The sequence below is a fragment of the Notothenia coriiceps genome, unplaced genomic scaffold (assembly GCF_000735185.1).
Source record: "Notothenia coriiceps isolate Sejong01 unplaced genomic scaffold, NC01 NC01_scaffold00022621, whole genome shotgun sequence".
Classification (NCBI taxonomy): domain Eukaryota; kingdom Metazoa; phylum Chordata; class Actinopteri; order Perciformes; family Nototheniidae; genus Notothenia; species Notothenia coriiceps.
Window position 1 is genome coordinate 23,855 of NW_011355322.1, and position 25,583 is coordinate 49,437.

At 39.2% G+C, this 25,583-nt stretch overlaps 2 protein-coding genes across 2 annotated transcripts in view; one reads left to right on the forward strand and one right to left on the reverse strand.

Annotated features, from left to right (window-relative positions):
- Positions 1-810: 810 nt before the first annotated feature.
- adam9b (ADAM metallopeptidase domain 9b) lies at positions 811-9,278 on the reverse strand. Its single transcript, XM_010781087.1, has 22 exons — positions 9,141-9,278; positions 8,712-8,806; positions 8,537-8,613; positions 8,024-8,102; positions 7,870-7,946; positions 7,275-7,467; positions 7,097-7,159; positions 6,878-6,949; positions 6,605-6,777; positions 6,420-6,507; positions 5,678-5,808; positions 4,990-5,161; positions 4,675-4,764; positions 4,321-4,522; positions 4,118-4,214; positions 3,826-4,006; positions 3,571-3,657; positions 3,382-3,487; positions 2,201-2,330; positions 2,001-2,094; positions 1,345-1,382; positions 811-1,231 (listed from the first exon to the last, which is right to left on the reverse strand). The coding sequence occupies exons 1-22, from the start codon at positions 9,205-9,207 to the stop codon at positions 1,105-1,107; spliced, it is 2,439 nt and encodes an 812-aa protein (XP_010779389.1). The 5' UTR covers positions 9,208-9,278; the 3' UTR covers positions 811-1,104.
- A 426-nt stretch (positions 9,279-9,704) lies between these two features.
- Positions 9,705-25,583, forward strand: part of LOC104954040 (poly(ADP-ribose) glycohydrolase-like) — a 23,567-nt gene continuing 7,688 nt past the window's right edge. The window contains exons 1-13 of the mRNA XM_010781088.1: positions 9,705-10,281; positions 10,385-10,473; positions 10,554-10,979; positions 11,083-11,261; positions 11,554-11,676; positions 12,276-12,362; positions 12,634-12,708; positions 16,329-16,421; positions 17,376-17,530; positions 19,574-19,653; positions 19,756-19,816; positions 19,995-20,070; positions 21,292-21,439. Coding sequence (XP_010779390.1) covers positions 10,166-10,281; positions 10,385-10,473; positions 10,554-10,979; positions 11,083-11,261; positions 11,554-11,676; positions 12,276-12,362; positions 12,634-12,708; positions 16,329-16,421; positions 17,376-17,530; positions 19,574-19,653; positions 19,756-19,816; positions 19,995-20,070; positions 21,292-21,439 — 1,708 coding nt within the window. The 5' untranslated portion in view covers positions 9,705-10,165. The remainder of the gene's footprint in view (positions 10,282-10,384; positions 10,474-10,553; positions 10,980-11,082; positions 11,262-11,553; positions 11,677-12,275; positions 12,363-12,633; positions 12,709-16,328; positions 16,422-17,375; positions 17,531-19,573; positions 19,654-19,755; positions 19,817-19,994; positions 20,071-21,291; positions 21,440-25,583) is intronic.

A 25,583-nucleotide genomic window follows, 5' to 3' on the forward strand; every position in this document is an offset into this window, starting at 1 on the left:
TTATATGTTAAATTAGGCAAATGTACAGTTGTACTAGATGGAAAGTATGGTCATGTGATTGAAATAAATATTTGCATATGTTGTGGCTATGGGTGGTTGCAGTTGACAGCTAACTTCCGCATCCTTCGACCTCAAAATAAATACATATTTGCATATATGTTAAAATATGTTTTGGCTATGGGTGGTTGCAGTTGACAGCTAACTTCCGCATCCTTCGACCTCAAAACACTAAGTTTCGGGCCGAAATCCTTTCAAAATAAAAGGCAAAGGGAGAAAGTTCTGCTTAATTGAGGTTATGTGTTAACATTTAATTAGGCTAATTTACAGGTGTACTAGATGGAAAGTGTGGTCATGTGATTGAAATAAATATTTGCATATATTGAGAAGTTAGGTAATTTACATTTTGTAGAAAAAAAAACCCTCTATGCTTCTTAAACAAAATGTTTGCTTTTTCTCGTCTTGAAATAAATATTTTTCACTTTTTAAAAAGCCTTCAAATGAAACAAGAAGGACAGTCCCTTTGACTGTGCTTCTAACAATTCATGTCCATACTGAGGCTATGGTTAGGGGTAGGCAGAAAATGACTTAAGGGTCACAGGTGAAAAAATATTCAGAAGCACTAGTTCAATGACTGTCAGATCTCAGTTTAAAAAATGAATAATTTCAAACCAGCTCATTGGAAAAGCATTGTGCAGGTGATTCATGCCAAAAAGCATGATTGTTGGTTTAAGTCATTCTTTATTCTGAGAGAGCACATAGCTAAGTGTCTTAACTGTCAACACGTGCAAATCAAGGAGAAGCAATGCCCTGATAGATTTCTTTATTTGGTTAACATTCACAACATCTTTATAATATTTTAATACATATCCAATATAAAATACAAAATGTTTAGTGATATATTTAAAAATATTGTAAAAGACATATTCCAATATATATTAACTTGTCTGCAAGCCTCATCTACCACCAAAGTATTACAGTCAAACTTAAAATAGGTGCAAGTCAAAATGAATCTTGTTCTTAAAATGTCTTTTCATACAGTGTCGAGCCATGGTAAACTCCATACATTCACAATACAATTTAAAACTATGTAGTATAAAAAGCAGATCAACTTGGGGGTGGTGGCCTGGGTGGGGCTGGTCTGGGGACTCCGGGGCCCTGTCTGGGAGCTGGGGTTTTGGCAGTGGCAGAGCTTGAGTTGTCATTCCAATAATCCAGTTCTCCGTACCTAAAACTAACAAGTTGTGTGACAATTCTGTTAGACCGGTTATACAGGCGTTCCTTTGAATAAAAAGCTCTAATAGCAACCTGTGTATGAAGGCAATATTGAAATAAAAATGTTCTTACCCAGAAATTGGAAGTGAGGTTTCTGATGGTTGTCCAGGCTGGAATTAGAAGAAAAAATTACTTAAAATCCGAACTTCTGAAACCAAAACATTCACCTCTTTTGTTTCTGACATTTGTTTCCTTTTCTGGATCAAGTCTGCAGTAACCACGGTCATCGTTGTTTTACTTTTACAGCATAACCCGTCTTTTCAAAGTTCTTCAATCTAATTACACAACACAAAAATAGAACTGTATGTTTTTAATTTGAGATATAAATGATAAATGTATTTTAATGAAGGAATAGATTTTCATGACAATGTACATTTCCACTTCTCCCTAACTTCCACAAATTCTAATTCCTCAAATTCTAATTCCTCAAGCCTGGTGTAGATGAGTCTTTCTATTATATGTTTTCATCAGCATTCTTTTTATATATGTGTGGATGTTAAATTCAGAAGTCCAAAGAGGAGTTTGTTCCAATTAAAAGTATATTTTTCTCCCATATATAAATCACCAATTCTCTATAAATCTTTCACCAAAAAGTATATACATTTAGACATCTGTTTATTTTGATAAACGTGTCTCTTTTTTATTTTGCACACATTTTCAGCTGTTGAATTAACAATGCACTGCTTTCCCTACAGTGATGATGATCAAGAAAAAGAACAAATATTTACCCCCACAGGAGGAGCTTGTACTTGAGGCTGTGTCGCGGCACTTGTGGGAACATTTCCGTTTGCCTGCCCATTTCCATTTTGAGCATCACGTGATCTAAGAAAGCAAAACATTTATGAGAAGCACAAATATATTCAGCAAGATATAAACCTTTGCAACTGTAGACTTTAAAATATCCATCTTTATGTGAGCTGATGTTTACTTTTTGCCTCTGTTAAGACACCGGTCCAGGGAGTCCCTCCTGAAGAAGTAGAGCAGCACCAGAACCAGAAGAACCAGAAGAGGAACGACCAACAGGAAGAAGATCAACAGGCCGTCTCGGAGGGAGTGGTCTGAGGTGGGAAAGGTCATAATAACAATTAGAACAGTGTATTTAGTTACACCAAATAGTCAACATGTATTCCTAACAGATAACATCAGCTATTTTTCGTCTTAGCAGGACATTTCCCCCCCCCCCAAACATGACACTACAAGAATATGATAGACACCACTTATATTAATACCTAAGAGTAGAGGATGGGTGCAAAAACAACAGCTTAGATGTATCATTTACATCTAAGGCCAGTATAACAGCTTAAATATCTGACTCTTTGTAGTTCATTATGAGTAGCATCACAGCATCAGAAGTGATGACAATGAATGAACACTGTGTCTTATTTCTAATGACAGATAATGATGACATTTCAATATTATTTAAATGTTCAAAAACCAAAACAAACTCAAATCTGAGCGACATGACAACACACGTAATAAGGAACCACAGAGTCATGCAGACAGAAGACAGAATGATTAATATATGAGTAATATGAAGCCTATTAAAGGACTACTGTATTAGATTACTGTGTATCAGGTGATGCTTTAAATAACTTAAAGATGACTTCCAAATGTTGCCCCAATTTGGAATGTGGCATTTAAGTAAAGCCAAGTCATATTAGCGCTTTTATATAGGACATTTTAAAACATTAGGAGTTCAACAAAAGTGGAGATTGGTGAATATTTGCCTCAATACAAGTAGTTAAATACATAAAATTTGCTTGGAAAGGAATATTTCATGATTTAATACCTTCCTAAAAGAAAAAAAGGTAAGAATATCAGATACGTATCTACAGTACATCAAATGAAAAAGCAGTATACATTGGAAATAAGTTAAGAGGGAACTTGACAAAAGCTATTGGGGCTGCTGAATTTAAGGGTCTGTAAAATTGATTTAAAACTTGATGGTGGCCTGGGTGCCGCAAAAACCTTTGTCACCTTGGACTTTGAGGCTCGAGTGAGGGACTGAGGGAAGTTGTTGTGAGAATGACCAGAGCGAACTGGCGGCAGGTTAGGGGAACTGCATAGTGCCTTTGAATTTGTGTGTACAGACTGATGATATAAACTCACCTATCTGAGCAGGGCCGCTATCTATGCTGCCACCTCGCCCGGATCTGTCACATTTAGGCGGGGCCCACCCATTTTTACAGTGGCAGTGCCCTTGGTCATTACACACCTGGAGAAAACAATATAACAGCCGAGTCAGACCTGTTATTATGGGCTTTGAATTTTATTTTTTATTTTTAAATGCTGCCTCACCCCTTGGCCGTTGCAGGTGGTCTGGGCATCACAGTCCAAGTCGGGCCTCAGATTAGAGGCATTTTGACACTTAAAGTCCATGCAGGTCTAAGAGAAAGAATACTAATTATAATGTATTGGTGCACCAAATTGAATCACTTGGCATCATTGTGTCCACTCCCACATTACTTTTCTGTACTGGAACAAAATCACATTTGTTCCTGGTCACATTCCTACCTTGGCGTGAACACTTCTTAAAATAGCTTGTCTGTTTACCTTTCCTTCCTCACAAGGGCTGCCAGAGTTAACGTAGGCCGGATCTAGCACATCAGTGCCGAGGTTGAAGTCGGCATTAATACACTTTGATTCTTTAATGTCCTCAATACTGACTGTGGCACCAAAAGGGATGGTGCTGAGGTCCACGTTGACACACTGCAACTTTCCACACATGGAATGTCTGCAGAGCAGGTTCAAGAAAACAGTCATACAATTAAATTCCGTTTTCTTTATGCTGTATGTATCCATAGTGAATCATCAATCATTCAATTATAAAAAATCTTGTACTTACGCTAAACTACATTTAGCGCCGTTTCCACAGTTCCCAAATCTATCTCCCCTCATATTAATAGTCTTAAAACAAACATCGTCTGCCTTTGTTGCTGGATCTGCCAAAAAGAGAAAACATATCCATGATCATGACTACACAAACCTGATATCTTATAGAGTTCAACTAAATGAAACAGACTTCGTATATAGCATTATTGAATATACCTGGCGCAAAGAGATGTTTGCACTGGAAATCATACGTCTGGCATCGGCCTTCAAAGCAGTACGCTGAAGCTCCACTGTATTCACAGGGCAGGCTGTCCATGAGATAGAAGTCCTCTGGGCAGAGCGGAGTCTTGCCATCACAGTATTCAGAAAGATCACAGGTGTTAACAGACCCTCTGCATGGCGTTCCAGCAACTCTGATCTAAAACAAATCCAATCACATACAGCAATATGAAAGACACACCTTTCTTTCTTTTAAAAGTACAAAGAACGTTTTGTCCGAGGAGCTGTTAATTGCCTATTTTCCTTAAAGTCATAAGCTAAATAACTCCTCAAGTCCAACTAAAGACTGACCTGACAGTTGTCGCAGCAGAGCCCCTGAGCACAGGCAGCCCCCGAGTTGAGTTTGCAGGTGGCAGGGTTACAGCATTTATTGTCACATTCCTGTATGATATGAAAACGGAGAGAACTTTGGTCACCACCACATTTAAAGTTTAAAATCGTACTAAAATATGTATTTTAATGAGGTTGTTACATAACGTGTATTTATAATCTGTAAAGCTGACACTAGAAATGTGTTAGTGTTACATGTTAAAGATATGAATCTGTACATAAACTGATTTGTAACTTTTTGTGTGTGTGTGAGAATCTTTAGCAGCAGGACTTTACCTCTGCTGTGCCACAGTCACATTCCTCTCCTTTGTCAAGCCGGCCATTGCCACACACAGCGACACCGACCACATCTGATGGGGAGGGCTGGTTTTTCAAACACGTGCCGCCTCCACGAAGGATCAGCTTCTCAAAGTCTTCTCCACTGCAGCTGCTGAACATCGGGGAACCACTATAGGTTGGAAGGATAAACCATTAATGTACAAATCCAATTGGACAGGCCTCACAATACAATACAGCTTTATTTATAAAGCACTTTAAAACCTCCAGGCCAAAGTGATGTACAGTCAAATAAACAAACAAAAACAGAAAAAAAATCACACAGCACAGCTCAAACACACCATAAAAAAAAAATGTCAGCATAAAGTGTGCATATTGTGAAATCATATTAGGCTTCATGATCTCCATCCTTGAAAGTGCATTAAAAAGGTCATACATTTGCTTCTTATACTCCATTATATGGAAGGATCAAGTCCTTTACAGTAAAAACATAGACCTTATACATTTATCCTAATAGAAAACATAAAGACAGCCATCTGCTAGTTTTCACACCACAAAAAACACTTCTTAATTTAAGGGTAGATACACTGTCTATGTAAAGCACTCAGATTACACCATATTATTTCAACTACTTGTTGTTTAATTTCATGTCAAGGAGTTAATAAATATTTTGTGAGAGTTGTGTTACCCAGTAGCGGCCCCCATGATGCAGCCTTTTGTATCGCAGGAGCAGCCTGCTCTGTCGTGGTTCATGCCCAGGTTATGGCCCATCTCATGAGCCACCACAGCGGAGGCAGCAGGCAAATTGTTGTGATTGAACTGAGAAAGCACCCAGTGCAAAACAAAGTAAAAGAGATATGAGTGTATTTTTAGGTCAGAGTGTAGGGAAACATTTCAGGTTATTCAATTAAGTTATCAATTGTTGAATCAAGATACTGTATTGTAGATCTTGCATTAGGGAATCTTTCAAAAGTGTAAACTTCATGAATTGGATATTATTTGGAATAATTAAATAAAGAAAAAAAAGGAAAAAGAAAGCACCAGATGTAAAAACAAAAATATTCTATTTTTTGTTAATCAGGAAGTAAATATAATTCATATTTCAACATTTTAAATGGCATAATGCTAAATGTCACTCTTAAAAGTAAATTCTCATTCAAGTGGCATTCAAAATAGTTGAATAATAATCCCTCCTTCTAGTGTGATTTTTAAGAATATTTAAACACTGTAAGGCATCACAATGCAAAACTTTTTACGGTATTCAGTCAGCCAAATAAAGTTGCCTTGTCATTGTGTTTAGCAAGACTGTTCAAGTCTAACCTGTTTGACTCCTTTGTTATTTAGAGCTGCACTTAAAGAACAACCCATGAATAATACAGAAGGTATCTGTTTCTGTATGGTGTTAAAAGTTAAAAGGGAGTTGAACTAACCACGTTGATTCCTCCAGAAGTTGCTGTGGAGCAGACTGTGCCCACGAAGGCCATACCCACTACGTTTCCATATGTCTTGGGCCTACCACTGAAGGGGACCAAGAGATAGATCACAAACTTTACTCTTCATGTAATATGCCGTCATCATATAAGTAAAAAAAAGCCAGAAAACACATGTCACTTACATAATAAGTTGTCCAATGTCATGCCTGATCTTTGGTAATAGCGTTGTCTTCCTCCACTTGACAAACTTTCCCAACACAGCTCCTGCAGAGCCTGTCTCCACGTCAAAGGGATTTGTGTCCTTAAAAATCTCCAGGCCCACCAGCACCACACGGATATTCAGCTTCTTGTAATACTAGAATAAAACAAAAATTACAAATATAAAGCATAGCACAACCCTCGAACTTATTCAATAATTAAGCGTTCTTTCTTTTGCAAACAACTCAACATCTCACCGCATCCAGTAGATTAGCCATTTCCACCATTTCCTCTCGTACCGCTGTATCGTTTTTCTTCTTATAAATATACTGTAAATACAAATATGAAAGATAATTATTGTAGATAATATTCTGCTCTTATTATCTCCAGCATTGGAAAAGCATAGCGACAAAGTCATGTTGTAGCTAATTAGCAATTACTTACATAAAAGTGAAGACAAAAAAATACACACTCACCCTGAGATTATCGACAACTAGCACAAGCTCCACGTAACTGGTTTGAGGTAAATTGCGCTTCCTCTGTTTAAACAACAAACAGTCAAGAAGGTGAAGCACACATTTAGACACACTTTCAATTTCAAGTCCTGTTTACACTTTAGATATAAGTTCAGGTGAATTTGTAGAGCATCCTAACCCGCAGCAGTGAAGTGAGCGATTGGCCAGGCTCAAAGGGTTCATGGCTTTGCGTTGATGAAGCCTCACTGACGACCCCACAAGTGGTGGGCTCGACCTGAGAGTCATCCAGCAGGTACAGAATGTGCTCATTGGTTGTCGACTGTGGCACAGGTTCAACCCCATAGGTCTCATTTCCAAGAATGATCACACCCCTACAGAGAAATATAGATGAAGTGCACAGTAGACACAACTGTAGGTACACATCTCACTCTGTGTCAGAGCCGGATTGTGGCAATGCATTTAAAAACGTAGTATTACCTGGAAAACTAACTTTGGAAAAGAGAGACTCAGATAGATTTGATGAAATTGGACTGATTCAAACAAATCACCCAAATACACTTCCACATAATCAAAGTAAAAGTCAGAAAAGAGACATGTACAAATTATTGAGGTTCAAAAGGTCAATAACAGTTACTTTATTGCTATCGATCAATAATTTTGAAAATAAATAACATAATTATGATATGTTTTCACTGAAAGACAATCAACGTCAAATCAGAGCCCTTTCTCTATCTCAAAGTAGGAACTAAAAACAGCAAGAGGGATTTTCCAACCTGAGGCCAGAGCATGTGCTGAGCGCTACCAATGAATCCTCATATCCCTCCACCTCTCCGTGGTAATAGCAGTGTACCTGGGGAAAAAAAGAAAAACATGGTTCAAGAATTGAAGTTCAAACAAGGAAAACAGAATGAGCAAGTGTCAACTTACATGCTGTTTTGGATGGGATGATTCAGGGTTACCAGTTGCATCACGTGAAAATTGAACAAAGTTTGGGTGTAAAAAGTCTCTGACAAGAGGAGGAAGAAAATACACAAGATATTTAATCTGAAGCATAACAAGGTCTAAGGTTACTTTACTGTCTCCAATGGGCGACATTTGTTTTGGAGAAAGAAAGTGGCTGCATCAGGAGCAGACAACTCAACAAACGATACATAAAATAAAAATGCATTCTGCAAATATCAGCCTTGAACAACCAGACCACAAACATCTCAAAAACATACACACTTTAGTATATAAAGAACGTGTTAGTGGTGTGAGTATAGACCCATCATCTTCTCTGTTGTCTTAACCAGACCTGAATATTAGATCTGATCAAATTTGAGGTTGCTTGTGAGAACACTCAAATATTTCTATTTTGTTTGCACATTTCACAACAAATTGTTGAGGTTAGGGGCGGAGACAATCGTTTGTAGCCGAAAAAAATCTCTATGCATAGCCTACCTGTTCTTTTTTAGATGAAGGAGGTGCTTCCTGTTGTTAATGTTAAGTGCATATGATATTGCCTCTTCTCCATTTTTCTAAAATGGGAAAGAACAAGGAAGTATTCTTAATTTTCATATCAAACTACTTTAATGTTCAGTTGATATAATGAATCAGGGTTGTTTACAGTACCTACCTCTTGTGACTGTTTTGGTTTGCTGATGCTCCTTGTCAATCTTTGAATCACTTGAGGATTTACAATGGAGTACTTGGAAAGCCCATCGAATATGTCTGGAAGAAAGATGAATAGATGAAAAACTGTTAATACTGTGAGAGTGGTTGAGTCAGGATATTTCTTCTCAGGACGCATTGCACTGATACTATAATTAAACCACATACAAAAAACAATGAATTGTGAAATAGTACTGTGTTTTTAGGTTTCTTCATGTCGATTCAAAACAAAAAAGCAGCTAAGCATACACAATGAAACTCTTCTGTAGACTACAAACAAGTTCAATGGAAAAACAACCACATCAAAACCATCCAACCATCGTTGTCTCGGTTTACAAAAGAAGAAAAACACACCCTATTTCTGCTCCATCGAAGGACTAAAGCTGTATCTTACCTTTGTTTTCAATCCTCGAAATGTAAGACAGCAAGACAACAGCGAACAAAGAGTATTTGCTGTCCATGACTCTGGTTAAAGTGTCAAGATTATTTCCCCATTAGGTCTGCGCTATCATGTCTACTACTAATGTATGCAAGGGTGTGCCTTTGCTTCCTTCTCTGGGTCAGGTGCGTCATGTGGGTGTGGCTAAGGACAGGTGAGCTCCACGGATTCAGAAACCAAATGCAAAGCTGGTTGTAGCTTAATATCTCAGAATTTTGCAAATAGTTGCGCTTTACAATGCTGTAAATGTTAGTGTTAAGTGAACGGTTACACTGCCTAAATGATTTACTTCTATCCTACAGTAAGTGGGTGACTTTCTGTCGCATTCTTTGTTGTCGTTGTTGTTGTTGTACACACAAGTATAAATATATATTGATATAAATATAAAGACTTAGTACGTCTACATAAAAAATAGTATTGGTTTCCAGAGGGCCTTATTCAGAATTTCTGAAAAAATTACTTTTCTATGTCAAAAACAACATTTGCGAGAACTGCATTGGAAATATCGCGTTGTTTTAGAAGTTGAGACGTCACGTCACCCATAGGCGGAAGTGTAATGTTGTTGAACAACGGCACTGTTTTTAGCCATGTTAAGTGCGTTTACCATTAACAAAAAACAACAAATGTTCTTATAATATAAGTTGAAGTTATTTCATATATCAAGCTATCAATCTAAACTACTCGGATAAAGTTTCTGACTTTATTCTGAATTATTTGCCGGTTGTTTTTACACCTAGTTAGCATGTAAGGCAAGCGTTAGCTTACAAGCTATGGTTTGTTGACAATTGTTTCTCGACAGCTTGTCGATTTTTCAATAACTCTATATAATATTAAATTACAAGACATAATGTTCCTGCTTCATTTAGTACTTATCTAACGCTTACAAGTTACGAAACGTCCCATAGTCACCAAACCAGAGAATGGTGTCCCTTTGGTTAACCAAAGCACTATGCGCTTTCTTTAAATAGATTGTTTCATGTATGGCGTCGTACCATATATTAAGATTAACTAACCTATTGAAGAAAGGACTAACCAAGAATCAAGTCTGGACAAAACCACATAACGCCTCAATCGTGGTGTCAGCTCAAGTTGTATTGTGAGTATACATTCATTTTCTTTGTTATGTTTAAAGTGCCAAGACGCACCTTTCTCTCCATTTAATATGGACATGGTCTTATGTGTTGGTTTTTCTTTTGTAGAATGACTGCACTCACAGACTTGGAACCTTTAGCAAAGAGAATCAGGTTTGAAACCAGTGCCCCAACTTCCCTTGCATCTTCCCTCAAAGGTATTTGGATTAGATGCCACTTTAAAAATACACCAAATAAGTCATTAGCTTGGTTTTTGATTTGTAACCCTTTTTTTCAGTCCCAACTTTTAGCTTTAAAATAGGAGATAATGACGCAGTAAATAAAGAAAGAAGGCAACACAACCCACTTAAAAGGATGGATATACGGCCAAAGGCTGGAGCAGATGGTCTGCGAGGCGTAAAGACAAAAGGTAACCATCAAAGAATCGGCCCAAGACAACAACATAATTTAAAAAGTACTCTTGATCAATGGTTGGTTAAGCCCAGAAGAAACCCAAGTACAGCTGACGGATGCCAAATCCAAGAGGATGTAGAGATGGACGGTGATGACAGTGTCTTACAAAGCACCTCAGCTCAGGTTCTAGACTGTACAAAGGCAGAAAAGCCTGCTCTCTCTGATTCGGATGAAGACACCCAGCCCATGACACCACAACACCTGTATGAAGACAATCCAGTCTCCCCAGCCTTCATGGATTCTGCAGAGAGTGAGCATATGCAGACACTGTCCTATAATTATGATACGTTTAAGAAAGAAGAAGTGGAGACATGCTCAGCAACACAATACCAAAATAACAGACTTCTTTTCAGGGACATCATCACCAGATCTGCCTTCAGAGAAACAAGGTGCAGACAAGGAAAATACCTCAGGCAAACCTCATGTCAAATGGCTGGGGACACCAATCAATGATCTCAACAGAATGCCTGAATGTGGGGGGCCGCTTCCACCGCTGAAGGATGTTCCTGGCCAACACACTGTGATGATAAGGGTTGGAGTATTTCTTTCTTCACACTTCAGATGTTTACGTCATTAAAACAACAGCCATTTATCTTGTCAATCTAATGTATTTGCATGTTTCTGAGACAGTGTTCAGAAACAGTTTGTACAAAAAGAATCTGTTTTTGTGTAAACTTGCAAAGGAAAAGTAAAATAAAAAACCTGATCTTTAATATGTATTTTTGAGTGTGTCTGCTTTATATTTTATTGTCATTTGGATAGTTTGTTTTGCACACAGACCACATGCTCTAATGCCATTTGTTTGCATTCACTCCCATTGACAGACGGACCTTCTTCACAATGGTAAAGTACCTGTTCCATATCCTGCTAGGTTTAAGGATACCTGGGATGACATCCATGTCAAGATGCCCTGTTCCAGTTTGAACCTGTTTCCTGTGCATGATGAGGTAATGTATATATATATAAAATGTTTATTGACACGTCAGTATTAAATAACAATTGTAGTAATGGATTATGTTAAAAATATATATGAGTGGCACATTAATGTAAAGTTTTATATGGGCAAGTAAACAGTACATACTATGACTGACCTAAACTATTTTGAAGTCTTTTTGTGAGAACAATAAGGATACTAATATGAGCATTGGTATATTTATTTGTAGTAACTCTCAAGAGTTGTATACTATTTAGTTGCTTACCCATCCACATTACATGTTTCAAATCTGCATGTGCGAGAAATTAAACAATCAAATCAAATCAAGTTTTATTTATATAGCACATTTATAAACGATTTTTGGTCGAGCCAAAGTGCTGTACATATAATAAAAATAGCCTACAGTAGAGACACTTTACAGCAAATACAACAGCACAGATTGTTCAGAATATCAGTATGAGAAAAACGGCTGAGGGGGTAAATGACGAAACTGTTTTACATTGATTCATTAAACCACTGCAAGAAACAGGCACAACAACACAGCCTTGTTATTCTTTATATGCGTAACTGTATTCACCCTGCAGAGAACTAACAAGCTGTGTGCTTCAACAGGAAACGCAAGAACGAAAGAATAAGAGTCGGTGGGAATTGATCAAGGAAACTTTGAACGACGAATTTACATGTCAACTCGAGTTGAAGGCAAGTTTCACATCTGTGCGCTATCCTTTTATTTGCAGGGCCTAATACATTTCACTCTGTAAAACAGGCATTCTGCACTGCGGCTGTTGTTACCAGACTATGCCATAAGATGGCGTCATAAGCCCAGAAACTGAGAGGCACACAGTATCTGAGAATGTTACTATTTTGGCCATTATGTTTGTTATTTTAATACACAAATGTAGTAATACTATCTTAAAAAGATTCATTTAGATTCTATATTTCAAATAATTATTGAATTTGTTTTTAACAGAATGCCATTTTGAAGTACAGTTCCTCACAGGCGAAGAAATGGGACTTCACCGCATTGCGACTTTACTGCACAAAGGTAAAGAATATCAATGATTCCAGATGTAGTGACTAAGGTTGAATGTTCTTGTAATTGTATTTATCATAAGAGTGAGTTAATTAATACTGGCATGCAGATGGACACACATGTTGAAGTTGTTAGAGGGTTAGCTGACTAATGAAATCTCATCTGTCCCATCATGATACTTAATTGCCCGACAGAAGGCATCGTAAAGCAGTGTTTCTCACAGAGCTTGGGTCAAAGAGAGTACAGATGTCTCATCAGGTAGTGAGGATAATGTCTTCAGTTTGTGGATGAAAAAGTAATATGGATGTCTCATTTGACACCAGATTAGATTTAGTTTAGTATAACCAGTATTTAAGTGGGATTGTGAATCAATATCGATCAATAGGCCTACTTTGCAGCCATTTTCCCTTTCTTCTTGGAAACGCAGAATAATTCAAAGTTATGCAGTACAATTAGTCTCTCATAGACTGAGCTGATACTGTTTTTAAAGTAAATATCTAGCTAAGAGTGGTAATAACATTTTTAAGTTTTTTGAAAATGTTTGTTCTATATTAGCAAATTGATTCTCAAGCATTGTGAGTGCATTTTTGCAGCATTACACAAACAGAGGCACAACACTTGCTCCAAGTTTGTACAATACAAATAATTGGACATATTCTATGCTTTTGTGCAGTTTAGAGTTCTGAAACTCAGATTACCTGTCCCCAGATAACCCCGTGTTGCGTTATGATGGCCAGAGCTCTGTTTGTTTATTGGTTGTTGCTCAGAGATGTCAGTGCGTTTTCCAGCCTGGTTCGAAGGCCATCCATCATCTCCTGTCCTGATGCGCTCTGCCTCATCCTTTGTACAATCCAGAAGGGCTGTACTACTGTCTGGTTCATGAAAGGAATAGTAATCTTCCATTAGTACAGATGGGCCATCTTGTGTCATGAGTGTTTGATTTAAGAAATTCTGAGCATGTAAGAATAGACAAATAATAGCCTTTATTTTCCTTGTAGTAAAAAGCACTCATCCACTCAGTGCTTCATAGCATCACCTTGAGTTCATGATGTTTTTTACAATATCTCAGGAAAGGAAGCATAATTATGTAATGCTTGTTTATATGAAAGCCATCATGTCAATTATTTAGTAATGGATTTTTCATAGGAGAATGTTGAAGCCTTTCAGAGGCAAAGTGGGAGTCCAGAGAAATATTTTAACATTTAGCTGAAAGGTCAAAGTTTAGTAAGTTGTCAGAAATGAAATGGCATTACATGACATTACATCCTAGAAAACGATTTACTTCAGCCTTATACTCTTGAGTCAATTGTGTGCCATATATGTCATAAATCATGTCGAATGGGATTTTTGTTGGATACATTCTGAACATGTTGAGAGGCTTTAGCCGTAGGCAAAGTTTTGTTGTGGTTGGATTTGAATTGTATCAAGTCAACTTGGATGGAAAGATTAGATTTTGTCTGACTGCAAAATGTCCAGTGCCATTACATCTATTGAAACAAATATCTGCTAACCGTTCCCACCCCACGCCTCGTCACCATGGGTGCTCGGGCTTTTAGCTGCACTGCTCCCAGACTCTGGAACTCCCTCCCCCCGCACATCCGACAGTCAGACACAATCACCATATTCAAATCCCAATTAAAAAACCCACCTGTTCAAATCTGCCTACTCACTGTAGTGCTCCCCATTATATGTTTCATTTGTGTCCACTTGACTGTCTCCTCCATGATTTCCTGTTTGTGTTTTTATCATGTTCTGTTGCCGATTAGCGTTTTCTTTCTTTTTTTTTAACAAATTGTACGGTGTCCTTGGGTGTCATGAAAGGCGCCTAAAAATAAAAATGTATTATTATTATTATAATATGGATTTTAAACGAGGTGTCACATCAATTGTAGCTATTGCTTTGTCGGTTCATAGTGACGGTGGTTTGTCGGAGTAAGTAAACACATAATGAAAGTGTCACAGATGTGTTTCATTTTAGATATTTTTCAAGTCACTTTTTAGAGTCGCGTATAAGTCATGGTAGCGCACACTTAATAGATTGGCTTTATTTATGCTCCATATTATTGCAAATTTGACACACACAGTTCCTCTTGACAAAGTCTGTTTATTGCCTCGGCCCCTCTATAGAATGTATTCACTGCTTAAGTGAGTGGATATATCTGCGTTTTGTTATAGTTGATTATGCAGCAGAGGCAGTAGCAATTAGGCTTCGTACATATCTCACAGCCAAGGATATATAGTGTTGGTATTTAACCTATTTTATTGTAAAAACCAATCACAGAGTATTTTATAAGTCTTGTTTATTTCCAGTGCAACCCACAGGCAACATGAGGAAAGGCAAACAATGCAATTCTACCTACTCCATTTTCCCCTCTGTTACTTTTCCGTTAGAGATTTCAGCTTGGAGACCCTGGAGCAGGCTTTTTGTGAGTGTCGGAGACATGAATGGCATGGAGTGACGGGCTGGGCAACCTCATTGAATATTCATTCCTGCACAATAACCTTATGAATATGTGAAAAGCTGTTGACGGACAGCATTGGTTTTTGTCAATTTCGCTTTCTCCATCACAACCAGTGTTGTATTTACGGTTATGAGCACGCAAGCGGTTTATTTTGACACGGCCACACGTCCACAGAAGTAGTCAGGCGGATTGCTTTATTGCTCGGACCTGTGGGGAATAGGAACCCCCGAGCATCAGGAGTTGTGTTAAATCTGAATCTGGTTTCTTACTGCCCACACTCGCACATCTTGCTTGATTACATTGTCAGTTGGGTGTGATGTACAGACCTGTATCAAGTCATACAGAGTGTTACTTCAGTTGATTTGATGCAGTGTCTTCTGCTGATTTAAAGAGCTTGGCTTATACTACCTCAGCTATATCCCAGTCTCGCCCTGTCAACTGCCGTCATTTATTACGCCCCTAGGGGCAGTTTATGATGTCAACCAGGTCATTACTTATGACAGTGTTTAGTCAGGCTTCCTTTGCCATAATATAAATGTCCTTTGCTAAAACACAAGTCAAGGCTCCTTGTCTTGGACACACACTGTCCTTTCAGTTTCAAATGCTTGGCCATTTGCATCTCTTCCAGGAAGACTGTTTAATCAGCTGGCATGGCTGTGCGTGCAACCTTGATTGAATGCATCTGTGATTGATCATTCTGACATTTCGTAGCCAATATGGCTGAAAATACGGGTAGTATACACTGTATATTGTCTACTTTACATTAGAGCACGTAGGCAGTGTTGTGGAGTCATGTATGATGTTACTTTAATATGTTTTTCTGGTTGGTGATGTTATTATATACAAACTGTTCAGCTGAAGCCAGATGTATTTTAATTATAGCTTTCACAATCCATTTAAATATAAAGTCCAATATGAGATTAAAGACAGTTATTCATTTTTCCACTATTTGTCTTACATCTGCATTTATTTTGTACTTGATTTAAATACGTTATTGCCTTTTGATGTTCTGTATAGTTTACATTTCATTACTTTAAGTTTCTCAGTGAAATTGTACATTTTGCCGTCAATGCCAAGTTGTCAATTGAATCAACCCTAACAGCTAATAATGTCACAGCTGAGTTTTGTGGCAAAACAACAAACATAAACAGATCTCTTGCTCTCTCCAAGGTCCTGGAGCCTGATGCTGCTGAACATCTGTTTGACTCCCTGCTGCCAGACATGGTGCAATTAGCACTGAGAGCATCTGAGCTCTGTACCAAGGTAACATAACTAACCAACAGGCACTGACTCACTGGTCCGTGACAAAGTAGATCACCGCAGCAGGTTGATCCCACTGGTCACGATATGATAAATATCATGGTAGTACAAATGGTGAGGTCAAGGGACGTAGCTATTGATGGTCATTTCTCTGATGTTTTAAAGTCCTCTTGGTCATCCGCTGCTTTCAAGTGCGGATGATGAAGAGCAATGTGAGTTAGCAGCTGAAAAAGTGTCATTGTGTAGCCATTTGCAAGTCATTTAAGTTGTATATCTCTGAGTGTTAAATTGATCAAGAATGACCTTTTTATATAAACATATTAAGTGGCCCACACCACAAGAAAAATATTAATTAATCGAACATGTTTGTGTTAAAGCATTTAGTGTAGCAAATTCTAGCATTGTAAGCCATAAACAAGTGTGTATTTTAGTGTAAAAATGTATTTATCATTTTTATAATTAGCTATTTTCTATAACCAAATGTATTTTTTGTCTACAAATTAAACATCGAGTGGCTAGCTAGTCTATAAGTCTGTGTTTGAGATAGAGGAATAGATTGATATTAAAGTCAACTGAATGGGCTCTTGCATTGATCTGATCTACTACCACATACAAATCTGTGTCAGATTGATTTGAAAGGACCTCCATCATTCATATTGTGTTTTTTCTAAATTGGTAACTTGTATCTTATCACTTACCTTTCCTGTTTATCTCTCTTCCCTAATTCAACAAGCACTCCCAATCGCCGTGACAGAATAGCTTTTACAGATGCACTGTTTATTTATGCCGTTATCAGGAGTATGAATCTCTTGTGAGCAAAGGACGATTGTGATTATGATTGAAGAAGCATGGAGTGGTGCCAAATTTGTGCATTTACGTACTTCAGTGTCTCGTTTGGTAAATTGATAAAACAAATTACTTTGACCTTCCTAAATTGTACCTCTATTCCTCCTCTAGCCGATACCCCTCCTTAAAGAAGGCCTGGACCACTCCATCACCGTGTCTCAGGAGCAGGTGGCATGTCTGCTCGCCAACGCCTTCTTCTGCACCTTCCCCCGACGCAACTCCAGGAAGACTGAGTACTACAACTACCCAGACATCAACTTCTTCAGGTAATGCGACGGTGTGGTGCCTTCATACCTAATGTTCAAATAATCAGTTTGTAAATGACGCTGCTGGGACAACTTGTTTCATTTCCATGAGAGGGCACTACTGTATACGTTTTCGCTATAAACCATTTTATCTTCCTGCTGGGTGTTAAAGCAAGCATTTACATTGTGTGTAGATTGTATGAGCAAAAGCTATCTTTACAGTGATTAGAAAAAGGTGTCATGACATTTGAAAGAACTTGATGTGTCCTTTTGCCTGCAATACTTACAAGAACTTTACACTATAATGCTATTTGTTGGCCAATCTATCTTTCTTTGGCACTTGTCAGTTTTAAAATAAATATGAATACAGTTCTTTATGTGTAGTTAAGAGCCAAACCTTTCCCTTTAAAAGCATCACATAGGAAAAAGATTAATGCAGGAGTTGTTTTTATTCCAGCAAGCTTTTACTGTAGAGATGGTCTGGGTGGTGTAATGCCAAAACAGTCTGCAGGCCTCTGCTCAGTCTTGTCCCCCATCTCTTTTGGCATCACAGTGTAATTAGCTAAATGGAGGTCAGAATTAGATTAACATTGACTCAGATGGCTGCTCTTGACAATGGAGAAAGCCATTGGCTGTTTTGCAGAAGGCTGTTACAGAGTTCAATTGCATCAGCATTTCATTCACATAAAGGTTTTGCTGCGATTTGAAAGGAGAGCCCAGTCATCTTGTTAGCCTGCCGCTAAAAATGTCCCTGAATCACCGATTTGGTGCGAGCCAGCTTTGAAAGTTGTGTTTTTCTTTTATTGTTATTAAAACTGTTATTTTCCTCTGCATTTCTGTTTCAAAGGAATAAGAAGAGGAAATAAAAACAAAGCTGTTTATCTTCCGATGTTATTCTACCTCAATAGAGACTTCTTGTTTGCAATAAACTGCACAAAAACCGATTTATCACAATGCAAATATGAAATCTACAATGAGATAAAGCTGACTATTACAAGTATTTTTGTTTTGTTTTTTGGCTTAATAAAATGGTGGACCTGTCAATCAACGGATTCATCAAAAGCAAACTTTATTTATAATTTGACCACAAAGTGCATTTAGCTTTTCTTGTTAAATGTTTTCTTATTCTGATGATTGAAGAACCCAACCGCTGTACATACTGTGGTCACTTATCCCCTTTTGTCCAGTTACATAATAACTTTTTTGTATACATCTATGGGAGGTCTATTGATGTTATATAACTTTATTAATTCTCTCTTTCCCCAAAGAGAACATGTTACTAAAAGCCTGCTCTTACTAGTGGCCAGCTCATGTCAAAGACTTATGCCCTGAAGACTACACCACACACAATGGTTTCTAGGGGCAACACTGGATGCGGGAGCTGACTTGGACGAATGCGTCTCTCGGCCCCTGAAGGGCTCTCAGTGCATCAAGCTTTTGTCGTTATTTCATTTCACTCGCATGACATTTTCTTTCTCTTTAACGTGGTGTATGAGGAGGGCTGTTGCGTTCTTTACAGAGTTTAGGTTACAGAGATGGTGGGCTCAATGCTGCATTCAAACCCGCCCACTGCACCTCGCTACCAGCAGCTTTGTGTGTTATTTTTCAGGAGGATTGACCTTTTGCCTCCTGAGGACTCTGTTGCTTAAAAGCAACACAGGGCTTCTTAATGTACCCCCGAGGAGGGAGCCCTGGTTCCCTCTCTGTTCTGTTCCCTTTTTTGTGTGAGTGCTGTGAAGTAGCTCACCAGTGTGACTCGCCTCGGGCCACTCCATTGTCGTAACAGCGAAGGAGCTCCTGCATAATCGGATAGTGACTGAAAGGGAAGCTGAGTGAGAGATGAACCAATTCATATCAAAAGTTAAAGCATGACTGAACTCACATGGCCAAAGTGGAGGTCTTGTGTTTCGACGCACTGGAGAGTCATGTTTCCCACTCATGGCTCTAGTTGTTTAACCAGTGGATCACTGAAAGAGTTGGTCGTTGGCTCTGATGCTGTGAATAACCTGTTCGCCAAAAAAGACATATGTATCCTAATATCAAAAAATCTCTTCCTGCCTTCAGGCTCTTTGGCGGGGGCTCTTCAAGCAAGATTGAGAAACTGAAAACCCTGGTTTGCTATTTCAAAAGTGTCACTGAGCAAAGTAGGTGTTACAATTTCATTTGAAAATGTTTGCAATATGTTATTGATGCAAAGTGATTTTATAAAAGAGAATCATTCCTTACTTCCCTTTTTTGCTTTTCAGCGCCGACCGGACTTGTGACATTCACACGAAAAAGCTTGGATAGACCTCTGAATTGGAAAAGGTGAAGTGTATTGACACTGTTCAAAGCGTAGTAGTAGTATGTCAATTGTTTCTGCCATTAAAAATACACTGCAGCTTGCTAAATACTAAAACTAAAAGACTGTTTGGAAGCAAGTAAGAATCCATGGTCTCAACTTTCATCAATAACTAACAGACATTATTCATTCGTTATGTTTCAGCTCAGAGGCTCAGCTCACAAATCTCCACATCACTTGTGAAGGAACCATTGAGGATGATGGTTATGGAATGCTTCAGGTAAGAATAGTATAGCAATAGTGTTCACTAGTGAATATACAATGTCATTATTGTTACTTTAATGGACTTAACCTCGCAGTATCCTTTATTTTTGCTTGATAAACGTCTGCGATATACTCCACCCTGCTTGGTTCCCATCCCCTTTTCCTCTGATGTAGTCAGTCACTAAGCCACCACATTCTGGAGTCTTTCACCCAGAATGCTTACGACTGCTGAAAAGGCCTTTTGAGGGAGCTGGTGGCACGTCGGAGGGAGTGTGTGCTGGGACCGGGGTCGAGGCCTCTGAGCCTCCTCTGCTCTCTGTGTCGGCCCTGCTTCCTTTACTCTGTCAGGACGGCCCGCTCTGCCTTTCACCTTTTGTTTGCCTCCAGTTGCCACAAGCTGACAGTTGATGTGCACACATGACCAGCCCCGGGGTACGCCGTGGCCCGGATTGATGGATGCTCTGCTGGGGTGCGGGGGGGTGGGGTGTGTGTGACAGCCTGTCAAAGCAGACTTTAGAGGCTCGCTCGCTGTCCCAGTGTTGAGTGACCAGTTTGGGAAGATCTGCGGCTCGTTCCTTTGAAGCCTCTTCTTTGGGGTTGTGACGGGGTTGGCGTGTGCTGTCTTTAGGCCAATGAGCAACAACTGTCAGGGAATTCAATAATAAGTTCCACACGGCTGGTTTCTGACTAAAACCATGACTCGTCACGTCTGTTTCATGAGCTGAAACGATGAGCTTTCTTTTGAATCATAAACAGACCAAACAAGTAAATCAGTGACACCCATAGATTTGCGCACACAGCACAAGCAGCAAGCTACAGCACAGGCACCAGTCGGCCGTCGATTTAGCAGCATGTTATGACTGGAGGGAGATTTTTACTCTGGACTGCAGGACTCCGCTCTTGTTTTTTTATATTTGCTACTGGCAGCAGCAGGCCTAAGTGCTGCTCCTGGGGAGAGCTCATTTTGGCATGGGGGACAGACGTCTGAGTAATGTGAGCACCTCAGGACACCTTCCCAATCAGCATGTCAGGGATTCTGTCACAAATAAATAAAATAAAAAAGCCTGAAACCTTTTCATGAAGGGTTTTCCACCTACTGTCCAAGTTTGGGAAACTACACGTTAACAGTCAAAGAACATTTTTTTGTTCTATGAGCATGTGACTGCAATATTCAGTCCATGCTGCAAGGGATGTTTCAGTGTTTTCTTCATAACGTGTCATCCATCTTGATTTGCAGGTGGATTTTGCCAACCAGTTTGTGGGGGGAGGAGTCACCAGTTCTGGTCTAGTCCAGGAGGAAATCCGTTTTCTGATCAACCCTGAGCTTATTGTTTCTCGCCTCTTCACTGAAGCCCTGGATCATAATGAATGTCTGATCATCACAGGTCAGTGATAATAAAACTCCTCCACACATTGGGTAAAAATACAAAAGAAATCCTCTGAAGAAATCTTTTTTCTATTCAATCATTTATGCTTTAATCTTTTGATCCAGATCAGATTAATAGTGCCCCTGGGTTTACTTTCTTATGCTTGACCTATAATTAGACAGAAGAAACAGAAGGCGTTTCTGGACACACAGAGCATACAGTATACACCTTCAATGTACCCATTCCGGCACAGCATGAGGCTTATTTTTTTCTGTATATTGCCCTGTTTTCTGTATCTGTCCTTGTCCCATGTTGCCTTTTGATTGGCCCAAAGGTAAGGGAAGAGTCGCATCAGTCGGGAGTTGTAGATTGGCCTGTCCTGATTGCTCAGCTGGTGTCTTTCTGTCATGTAACTCCCACAGACTACTTCAGTATTGAGTGGTTGTGACAGGCCAGTAGATGTAGTAACAACCGCTAGACGTATGAACCTCAGGAGGAGGCTGATTGCTGTCCTGTTTTTTTCAAACTGCTCAACACTGTTGACTCTTTGCTTGATTGATTTGGATGGAGAGTTTGGAAAACAAAAGTCATGTTATATAGTAGTTGCTTTTATAACACTAACGGAAGTTTACTTTTATCCAGTAAAACCATTTAAAAAAAAAAAAAAAAATCACAAGATAAGTTTATCACAAAAGTAACTTAAGGGAATAATCAGGCATAAGAATTAGAGTAAAAAAAGGTAGCTTTTTGAACTTTTTACTAGTATTTTTAATAATAAAATCAGGAATGCACAGATTGTATAGCAGGATAACCAAAAATCATCAGTACCTCTATTTTAATAGATGCAGTGAGCCCTTTATTAGTAGAGCATGGTATAGCTGACATAAATTAAATGGATTTTATTTATAGAAAAATACAGCTCTTGCCTTCTAACACAGTGAATTCCATTTGGGTCCATATAGATCTTACATTATGACATTACAGCAACTATCATCAATATCTTTTAAGCTCATTGTTTTGGATTTACGTCCATTTTGTTTTGGTTCTCTCTGACCCTATAACCTTGCTTTCCAACACAGTCAGAAATCGTTTGATAAACTATCGCGCTGATAAACTATCGATACTATCCATGTCTAGCACCAAATATTAGCTGCTTATATAAAAAAAACAACTTCTGATTACATTGGAGATAAATGTGTCTTGAAATTATACATTTAAATATATTCAAGTGCATCACGTAAACCACTGTTACAACACATAAACTCACTGACCATAAATATATTACCAAGATGCATGACCAGGGGGTGGATGAGCAGGAAGTGAGGCAACAGAGCCACCGCCCTCCTGATCAGCATCACACCACTGCAGCAGATCTTCTGTGCTTGGTGGAGTCACCTTCAGACTCCTTGCTGGCCATCTTTCCCTCGCTTCCACTTACGCCACTTAACTTTATTACCCGGGCCCAGAATTAATTATAGCTGGAAGACCTGCCCAAGAGCTGCTCCGCTAATGGACTCTCCCATTCCATCATCTTTATTAAACCCTTCCCGCATCTCTTGTCCTCCGTCCTAGCAGCCAAGTCTAAGCCCTAGCTGCGTTGTGGCCATGTTGTAAATCATGTCCCCCTGTCATGTTCTTTGGCATACAGCACGGAAGCTAATGGATCTTACCTCTGCAGTGACGTTTGCAAAAGTGCCCGGGCCTAATTGAATTTATCCTTGATTGCTAGATATGTGGCTGCCATTGGAGCGGTCAAACGTATAAACTGCATCAAGGTGAAGTCATGTGATTCATAGATGGAAATAGTGAGCAGCAACTGTGGTGCATTAGATACAGACATTTCTTGCCCACAATATTGCTTCACCATTAAATGTTACCTTCTCGTTTCTCACTTTTACCTCAACATGGCAATGAGATGCGCTCCTGACCTTTTTCTGTCTCTGGTTCACCACCACTATGAGACAGTTTGTTGTGATGTATTTACACATGAAAGGAACAACCTTCAGGAGCACCGCACATTATACCTGGTGATTTTTATGCAACCTTTTTGTCATTTAGAAATCATTTTGAACAATCAGACACATCTTTGCCGGGCCAAGATTGATCTGATTCGCACTGCAAAAAATATCATAATTGATATTGTTCATGAAGGTTGTTCCTTTCAAACGCAAATATGGTTAATCATAGAGTTGATATTCTTGGAGGACCATTAAAGGTCAGATGTATGAATACTTTAGACAGGGCGGCAGGGCATTGTATCAGTTATGCAAATGTCCTTCAGTGGTCTCCCGTAGTAACTTGAAACAATTCTGAAACTTTCATAAAGTAACTTGTATTGAAAAGCTTTTTTAAACCCCGTCCACAAATTATTTATAACACAAATTGTGGTATTGAACAGCAAAGAAAATAACAAGAGGTTCTCTTATCATCTTGTTGAATATATTTGGAAGATAATGGGGTATTTTCCGTTATCTGCCACCTGTGCCAGTTTACTGTCCAGTCTTATGAACTAGAAGAGTTACAACTCCGCACAAACTTTGTCCATAAATGCTACTCTTTAAGTTTAGTGTAGATACATATTTTCATTTATTATTGCAAATCTGTTTGTAGCCAGTTGTTGGATTTTAAGAAACTGTCTTTGATGCCCCTGTGGGTTCATCTTGAGAGGGTGTGGCTGTGCTGCATCCAGCCGCCTTGATTGTAGTAACTCAGGGCACCTGGATCTGTTGGCCTGCAGCTTTTTAAAGCCTCTGCTCCTCTCTGTCTTCCCTCTGCTTTCTCATACATTCTCTGTTGGGTTTGTCTTTTGCCCATGCGTGTTGGCAGGTTAACACTTTGCTTTCTGATTGGTTACTTATAGGTAATATATTATGGCTTCTTTGTTGGCGTTTGTGGATGCGCCCTCAGTGTCTTTCTTAGATGATTGCAAGAAGGCGCAGTTGGTCGAAATAGCAAAGCATTATAAAATTGCTGTTGTAGGGAGCAAGCGGAAAGATGAGATTAAAGCTGTCATCGTGTCACCTTTGTTTGAGCAGAGGGTGTTGCAGAAGAGTGAGTCTGCTGCGGCAGGGGTCGGTAGTGGCTCAGACAGCTGGTTTGACGTTCGAGCAGCAAAAAGAGCTTTTGGCCATGCTGTTTGAGCAGGAGAAGTTGAAGTTGGAGTTGGAGCAGGAGAAGTCGGAGTTGAGGTTTGAGCAGGAGAAGTTGCAGGAGAAGTTGAGGTTGGAGCAGGAGAAGTTGCAGTTGGAGTTGAGGTTGGAGCAGGAGAAGTTGGAGTTGAGGTTTGAGCAGGAGAAGTTGCAGTTGGAGTTGAGGTTGGAGCAGGAGAAGTTGGAGTTGAGGTTTGAGCAGGAGGAGTTGAGGTTTGAGCAGGAGAAGTTCCAGGAGAAGTTGAGGTTGGAGCAGGAGAAGTTGGAGTTGAGGTTTGAGCAGGAGAAGTTGCAGTTGAGAGTTGAGGTTGGAGCAGGAGAAGTTGGAGTTGAGGATTGAGCAGGAGAAGTTGGAGTTGAGGTTTGAGCAGGAGAAGTTGGAGTTGAGGTTTGAGCAGGAGAAGTTGGAGTTGAGGTTTGAGCTAGGGGATAAGCAGACACATATGGAGTTTATCCGTGATTTGACTTCTCATTTTCAGCTGTGGTGCGCGGCGGCAAAGGTTGCCAGTTTTGATGGTCTTTGTGAGCTGATTGTATTGGAACAGTTTAAAGATGTTATCCCTCAGCGTGTGACCACTTACTGTATGTAAATGAGCAGAAGCCTTCCACCGCGCTTAGAGCTGCCGAATTAGCGGATGATTTTGTGTTTTTGCATTAGGGGAGTTTTACAGAGAAGTGTTCTAGGGGTGATTGGAGACGTGGAGAAGATGGTGGCTATTCCCGTGGTGGTGCAACATTTTCACCAGGCTCCTCCCGTAGATTTGAAGGTCCGGGGCGACTTAGCTTGAATGACTTGGCTGCATACACAATTTATATACAAGTTAGGTACCATGTTATACTGTCCATTCTGCCTCTTTGCTCGTCTGTTTTCTGTAAATAAAGTATTTGTGAACCAGTTTAGGTACTTGAATGTCTTGTTTGGGCCGTAATTGTGCTTATTACTTTAAAAAGTGTAAGGCAGGATGATTATAAGTGAAATGTCTGTCAAGCAGACTGCGCTCTAGAGACCCCCT

Bases quoted from the DNA above. Each gene is read 5' to 3' on its own strand.
- adam9b (XM_010781087.1), bottom strand. From the start codon at position 9,207: ATGGACAGCAAATACTCTTTGTTCGCTGTTGTCTTGCTGTCTTACATT. The intron at 4,765-4,989 runs GTAAAGTCCTGC...CATATCATACAG, and splicing joins GTGACTGTGGCACAGCAGAG to GAATGTGACAATAAATGCTG. The intron at 1,232-1,344 runs GTAAGAACATTT...ACAACTTGTTAG, and splicing joins ACCTCACTTCCAATTTCTGG to TTTTAGGTACGGAGAACTGG.